Genomic DNA, 8,194 nt, shown 5'->3' with positions numbered 1-8,194 from the left:
ATATATATATATATATATATATATATATATATATATATATATTTAGCCTAGCTTTGCTGCATTTTGGCAGGTAGGGTGACAAGCAACACTTGTGAAGCAGGGGTAATTTTAAATATGAATCATTGTTTGTATGAAGCAGAAGATTAACTAAATGTGAGATAGAAATCCAATATGTACAGTATACAGTAACCACTCTACTCACAGAGTGGAAGGAAAGAACACTGTAGGAACACTTCACCTCTGGAGATGCCTTATGTAGGCCTACTCTGACCAAATGAAAAAGAAAGACGCAAGTATTTAATGAGACAGTTGTTGACAATCAGGTTGATTGGCTGTTTTACCTTAAGACGGAAAATAATTGGCTTATTGAAGCTATTTAACGTATTTCTGGTCTGCTTCAACGGGTAGGCTACATGCTGTAGGCTAAACAAAAGAAATCGCTGCAAAGGGTGACCACTCTCTGTACATAAGTTATCAGCACAGGTGCGCATCGACAAAGCAGAAGACAAGTTAATTTGCTGTTAAACACGGACAGCGCTGCGCTGCGGCTGCAGAAAGCCACTTACTGTAGGTTTGAGCTGTTCCAGTACACCGCATGCCGGTCGCTGGCTCTCGACAGGTGCAAGTTAGTGAGCGCCAGCGTGATGAGGCTAAGGGAGAACGTTGCGAGAGCCATAATCCCTCCGGTGCTCGTCCAGCCCTGGATCCCCTCTCTTCCTGCTGCGTCCCCGCTCCTTCTGTCCCAGGCGACGTCTCGTTCACAACATCCCAGCGGTCAAAAAACGCCTTTTTAAAGTTCCCGGTTACCTTAACAACGGATTGAATCAGGGTGACTTCTCAGTGGTTGCGTGTTCTTCAACTCAAATCCCATTGCGACAAGACCCATTTGGACACCTTCCCTTGTGCTAAATCTCTCTCGACTTCTTTCTTGTATCCGCTGCGCACTTTCAAGTCACTCCTGGTTTTGTTTGGCAATTCTGCTTTCATTAGAGAAGAACAACACAGGTAAGGCAATGTTTGCACATTCAGAACAGACAGCTGAGGCCGGTGTTTACTGTTCTTTGTACAGCTTTAAAGCCGCTGGATATCCGTGGAAAGGTTTGTGTACCTTGTGCTCCTCTCATCATCACCAGCAGCAGCAGCGGCAGCCACACGCTGCGCACACAACGCTACAAACCCGCCCTCTGATGGCCGAGATGCGCTCACATGTCCGTCTACGCCGCTGCCCCGCCCCCTCGAAACATACAGTGTGTGTGTGTGTGTGTGTCTGTGTGTGTGCGCGCGCGTGCTTGTTTGTATTTAATTAACCTTGTGGAGAAAATGTTACCATCTTAATTCAAACAGTAAAAATATGTCGTGATCAGTTTTAGACTGGACACAATTCTTAAAGGATTGATTCTAATTTTAAGTTTACAGGAGGTTTAAATCAGGATAAGGGTTTGAGTTTAAAGTGAAGGTTAGATTTACGACTATTGGTTTAGATTATGGACATTAACTTTTACAAACCAAAAACTGTTTTAATAATACAGCACAGGTCACATCTAGAAAGTGGTGTTTATCTATAAACTATGTTCAGGGTTTACTTTGGGATTAAACTGGGAACACACTGATAGACCCAAATCCTCACCAGCTGTGAAATGACTCACACGTTTAATCATTAGTTAATTGCAAGCACACTGTTCAAATTTTTGTCAACAACCAGAAAAAAAGGAAGCTGTTTGATAATCAAATGTTTGACAAATTCATTAAAAACCAACTTGATGGTGGCAGAGCCATTGTCAAATACTGGGAACAGATTACATGATAACCTGATAATATCCCAAATTGAGATCAAGGCAAGCTATGACGGGTTTAGGTCCAGTCTACCACGTCTGTTGGCCAAATCACAACAACAAGACTCTTCGCTAATCTGATACCAAGCACATTCACAGACAATGCACATGCACACAAAATTGACATTGTTTTTAATTCGGCAATGATCTAGATTAAACCGTTGTAAACCCACTCCTGGCACCACCTTTGCCTTAGCGTGATGCTCAAACCAGTCTGAGGCTTAATCTGGATGCCAGATGTTAGAAATGTATTATACAAAATATGTCTTTTAGTGGGATTCTTTTGTTTGCTGGATTTGTTTTAAATCGTACATTTTTAAGGTTGTTGTAGAAAAAGATTTTGAAGAAATTATTTTAGATTCACTACTCAGCAGAGGTTAAGGAAGTTAGAGCTAGAATTCATATTATTGTTATTATTATTATTATTATTAGGAAATTAATACAGACAGCAAAAGACCATTGCAAGTATAGTAACAAAGCGTGTGCGAGTAATTGTGTGTGTGTGTGTGTGTGTGTGTGTGTGTGTGTGTGTGTGTGTGTGTGTGTGTGTGTGTGTTTCACAGTAAAATACAGACTGGGGGAGAGTGCATGGAAATTTGGAGACTTTAATTAACCTGTTTAATTTCGCCTGTGGTGGTTTAACCACTCTATCTAGCCTAACGGCAGCACGCAGTATTAATGGCTCAGTTAATTCCAAATATTAAGCATTAGCCTCGGTTTGATTAACTCTGCCAATTTCATATCTTATAATAGTGTCCTTTTTGGAGAGGATATCAGTGATTTTCACACCCATAAACGTGGTCGTAGACACTGTTGGTGAAACTTTAGCTGAGCGATCCAAACATTAATCTGAATGACCTCCAGTGATGAATAAATGTTCATTACACTTCTCAGCCCTGAAGGTCACATTCACACTTCTTCGAGTGAGGAGAGTTTGTCGCAGTCAGTTGTAGATCTGCTGCCGTCTTTCTCCTCTCTCTGCACTCATACATACACACAGTCTGTCTAGTTTGCTCTCGTTTGCTCTCACTCACTCCCCGATTCTCTGTTGTTTTTGTCAGTGATGACGCCTCTCTTGAGTGGCCTCCGGGCATGTTGCCGTGGTGAATGGAGTAAAGGGGTGGATGAAAGAGCAAGTACCACCACTTTTTTTCCCTCCCAATTCTCCCTCACTCTGTCCTGCCACCTATCTGTGCAGCTCCAGTGGATCACTCGCCTCCATCCACTCTAACATTTGTCATCCTTTTGTCACCTCGCACTCAGAAGGAAAGTGCTGCATAGAAGGAGCATATTCTTCCATTTCTTCATGAACTGATGATTTTCCGCTTCCTGTTGCGTGCACCGACCACACAGTGCCAATAAAAGTGAGATGGAAATATAGAGAGCGACATTTAATATGTTTCCTGGACCCGTCTCAACCAGCAGCGGCACGAATGCATATGTATGATGTGCCTTTGTGTTTATGAGTGTGTATTTTGAACATGAGGTGTTCTTAGTGTTATAAGTTATTGTACACAGCTGTTCTTTCAACTTTGTGATGCACTATTTATGTAGGCTTATTGCCTCCTGCAGCTTCTACAGAACAACTTGTAATTTACAATAGGTGTCGGTGCACACTATGGTAACAGTAACTATGGCTCATATTGATTTCCTTACTGACTTCATTCCTGGCGTAAGCAATATTCCATGAAAAAATGTGCTGTTTTCTTCCTCATTGGGATTTCTTTATTCTTCTTTCCGGCTTTTATTTGTGTGACCTCTAATTTCCGACACCCATCTGTTCCTCCTTTCCCTACTTCTCATTTTGGAGTAATATTATCTTTATTGTTAATGGATTAAAATTAGGTTGTCATGATTGCAGTTAAAGTCCGGTGGCGGTGTCAGGAAACAACAATTTATTTGATTTATCAGTTAATCTATTTAAATGTCAAACTTGAATATAAAGTACCTGTGACAGAAATAACAGCCTTTTGAACTTGGAAACGCAGACAAATAAACATCTTTGTGTAAAAGTAAGAGTGTATTTAAATGTATCTCTGGCATGCCACCCGAGCTCAGCACTGTGTCAGCCGTCACCTCGCCAACTTCCCTCATCCCGCTTTCTTTACTTCTTCATTTGGTGTGAATCTGCATTTTACAGCCCCTTCATAATAGCCATACAGGTGATGGAGTGAAAAATGGAAAGAAAGAATTGGGGACAAAAAAAGTTATAGTGTGTGAGAGAATGAGAAGAAAAAATAGAGAGAGCCTGGGGGCACGGATAGATCGAGTTTGGAGGAAGGAAGAAATTACAGTGCAGGAATCAAGGGAGAGGTACAGAAGGTTAAATAGGACAGAAAGTATAAAGTGAGAAACTGTAGGGAGTAGAGATTGAGAGGGAGACATGGATGCATTAGCTAAATGGAAGAAAGGCCAACAGTGTTTTGGGTAATGGCATGGTGCTGAGGAGAGTCCTGGCCTGAGCTCCAGGTGGGCCTCCATCGTTTTGCCCCCTTGAGTGTGGTGCTTAACCTGCCTCGCTTCAGTAAGTACCCAGCTGTGCAAATGGCTAATGTGATTGTGAAGATATAAGCCCAGGATAATGGCATCTGCCAAGCAATCAAGAACAATGTTCCTCAGTGTTGGGCTGTGATGAAAACGGAGCACCGGGAAGTGGATGCTAGAATGAGGGCTGAGCCTTTGGGGAAGGCGAGTGATGTGTTGGTAAATGGTCATAAAGGACAGAGGGTTGGAAGAGCGAGGAGATAAACTTTGAGGACAATCTGTTTTGAGGAACAAATAGAAATGAAAAAGCAAAATAAAGTTGGAGTAAATTGACATGGATTAAGGGCACAGTACTTAAGAAATTAAATATTGTCATATGAGAATTGTAAAACAAGCAGAATAATAACCACACTGTAGCAGGTTTTTGTGCCGCTTTGGGAACCTTTGGGGGGTTGGGCCTGTAAAGCCATTTTATGTCATAGGCTATACAAAAACTTCACTTGACTTGTCTAAAAGAGTTATCCGATTACGTCAAAGCAAATGTGGAGCTGTACTGAACAGCAATAGTTAAATATGGGCTGAAAAGCCAGCATATAAATTGTACGTCCAAAAAGTACTTATTTCAAACCCTCCAATTCTGACAACATAAAGGAGAGGGAGAAAGGGGTTTTCAAATGATCTTTGAACATCTGATGTTAATAATACCGAAGGAAGCTCTTGTATATTCTTTCAGGAAGACTTTTATACGGTTTGCACTTCAAGACCACCGTTCTTTTATGCTGCACATCTCTCTCTCTTTCTCCTAACCTAATCAGTTGCGTTGTAATCAGCTGAATGTGGGCATTTACTCTTTCAGTTAAATCAACCAGATCTGCCACATGAGCTATTGCGTTGCTGCATTCAAACTTTAAATATGTTCTACTCTCTGCTGCTTTCAGTTGTCATTTCAAGCAGAATCGATGCAACCCCAAACCACGTGCATTCACCTCCAATTCTCTTCATTCAGTTCAGTTTACTTTTATTTACACAGCACATTTAAAAACAACTGTAGTTGACCAAAGTGCTTAACAAGTGAAAAATAATATACACAAACAACATGCACAATGCACAACACAAATAACTAATAGTAGATAAAAATGTCAAGGTATCAAAGCTCAATTCGAATTAAAAGACAAACAATAATAGTGGGTCTTATGCAAGGACTTGTACATCCTTGAATGGTCCGAGATGTTCTCCAATATGAATTGGTGAACTATTCCAGAGGTTTGGAGCAGTCACTGCAAAGGCTTGGTCACCTTTATTTTTCAATCTTGATCTGGGCACATTGAGGAACATCTGATTGGAAGAACTCAGTGCTTTGACAGGTGTGTGAACCTGTATAAGCTCCAATAAATAACAAGTATTACACAGAAATTTACTTTCATAGACTCTAGTTGTACTGTAGTTATAGTACGAATTCTAAATATCATGAATTTAGTTTTATTTGAGTTTAAAGATAACTTATTTGAATCTAACCAAACTTTTAATTTATTCATTTCAACTGTGACCATTTCCAGCAACTGCTGCACGCTTTCCCCGCAACAAAAAATAGTTGTGTCATCTGCAAAACTCCTATTTTCCATGAAGTTTTTAACCAGTTAAAGTAAATGTAAATGTGCTGTATTTATATAGCGCTTTTCCAGTCTTAACAACTGCTCAAAGCGCTTTTACATCTACAGGAAACATTCACCATTCACACACATTCATACACTGTGGCCGGGGCTGCCGTACAAGGTGCCACCTGCTCATCAGATAAACATTCACACTCCGATGCGCAGCACCGGGGGCAACTCGGGGTTCGGTGTCTTGCCCAAGGACACTTCAACAATGACTGCAGGGGCGGGGATCAAACAACCAACCTTCCGATTGGCAGGCAACCGCTCTACCACTGAGCCACACAGCCACCCCACAAAGGCCACACCTCTGATGCCATACCTTTCCGTTTTTTTTAAAAGAGGATTTCATGGTCATCAGTATCAAAAACTTTTTTTAGATCAATGAATATCCCCACTGCATAGTTTTTATTTGATACAATTTGTTACTCTTTCTACTAACTCAATTAGTTCCATACACGTTGATCTACCAGATCTGAATCCATATTGACTGTCCATTAGTACATTTTCTTATCAATACAATTATCTAGCCTGTTAACAAATAGTTTTGAGTATTTTAAGAACTGAGAAAGCAAGTATATGGTCTATATGTGTTGAAAATATGTGACTCACCAGATTTGTACAATGGGATGACTTTAGCCAATTTCATCTTGTCAGGAAATGCTCCTGTTTAAAATGAGATATACAGTATATATGTTAGTGGGTCTACAATTCCATCTATTACTTTTTTACTAGAAACATATCAATGTCATCACAATCTTTGGAAATGTTATTCTTACTTTTTATTTACAATCTATAAGTTCCTTGCCTGCCTATGTTTTTTTCCCACATGGTCGATCACAGAGTATTTCATCCCTGTGTACTTTATATTGTTGGCCAGTTTAGGGCCCACATTAACATAGTAACTGTTGAATCTTTCAACCACCTCATTCACATTTCTCCACGTCTTGTCGTTATCCTTGAAGTTTTATAAATTTATTAAGACCTTTTGTAATAATGGTGTTTAATTGTTAGTTTATTTGTATCATTTTGAATTCCTTTGGACATCCAGGGATTTTCTGAACATTTCCATTTATTGCAATATTATTTTGTCGGACAGTTATTACATAAAGTTCTGAATAAGTCTAAAAAAAGTAAAAATAGTTCATCTTAAGGACAGCTTCCTTCCTTACTTCTTTCCATTAGAACTTCATTAATTCATTCCTAAATGTAGATATAATTTCTTCAGTTCCTATTCTCCTGTATTTAGTCTCAGTGCACTCAGTCATGAGTCACAAAGATGGGCAGGTGGTCACTTATATCAATATTTAATATTCCATTAAAATAATTGGTTTCAATATTGTTTGTAAAACTAGTATCTATCAGGATGGCACAATTACATGTTATTCTAGTTGGTTTTGTGATTGTTGGAAAAAGACAAACTATACAATGACTCAAACTACACAATGTTTTCTATAAACAACCCCCCCCCCCCCCCCCCCCCCCCCCCCCATTCATTTAAGTGAACTGTTCCAAGTTTGATACACAAGCTTCCAAGGAGTTAACCCCGATATGGTATTCCTAATTTAAAATGTTTAAGTTTGGTGATTTCATTTATGAGATTTATCATAGTACGCTGTTGTTTTGCTATGGTTGCCAATTCCTCAGCCATGATGTTCATGGCTGCTTTTTAGCTTCTCTACAACGTTTTTAATATTGTGTTACCTTAAACCCAGTTGGAACATTGAGCTGCTTAGGCAGCTAAGTTAAGTTGCAGTTAAGTTGCAGTTTACATCAATGTCAGTCCAGACTCATAAAATACGTAGTGAAGACTTTGAAGGAATTTAATAAAAAAGGTATTAGGTGTACTTTTGGCAAAATGTAAATTATCACTTTATTGACATGCATGATTCCAGTGAAAAACATGCTGTCTTCACTTAGGAGACTATTTATTACGGAGGACTGAATCATCTAAAGCTCAATATCGGCAAAACCAATTTTCTTGAGGTGAACTACCAAAAGAACAGGAGGCCCCCTGTCCTAGTTGTCATCCAGAGAGATGAAGTTAAGAAGGTGGACTCACAAATTAATAAAAAACTAGACTGGACTCACAACACTGTAAACATTTTTTTAGGAAGGGACAGAGCAGACTTTTCATCCTGAGCAGACTCAGATCCTTCATTGTGTGCTACAGTGGCCAGTGCTCTGTTCTTCATGGTGGTGTGCTGGGGTGGGGATATCAAGGCT

General features: G+C 39.7%; 1 protein-coding gene across 2 annotated transcripts in view; it reads right to left on the bottom strand.

Moving 5' to 3' along the window:
- efna3a (ephrin-A3a) overlaps positions 1-1,224 on the bottom strand; it is a 60,178-nt gene extending 58,954 nt beyond the window's left edge. For both annotated transcript variants that reach the window (XM_034892531.1, XM_034892532.1), the window contains exon 1: positions 567-1,224. In XM_034892531.1, the coding sequence (XP_034748422.1) occupies positions 567-676 (110 nt within the window). In that variant the 5' untranslated portion in view covers positions 677-1,224. The remainder of the gene's footprint in view (positions 1-566) is intronic.
- Between the last annotated feature and the right edge of the window lie 6,970 nt (positions 1,225-8,194).

This window comes from Etheostoma cragini, chromosome 14 (genome assembly GCF_013103735.1).
Source record: "Etheostoma cragini isolate CJK2018 chromosome 14, CSU_Ecrag_1.0, whole genome shotgun sequence".
Lineage (NCBI taxonomy): Eukaryota > Metazoa > Chordata > Actinopteri > Perciformes > Percidae > Etheostoma > Etheostoma cragini.
The sequence above is the reverse complement of the archived record's forward strand: the minus strand, read 5'-3'. Positions and strand labels throughout refer to the sequence as shown.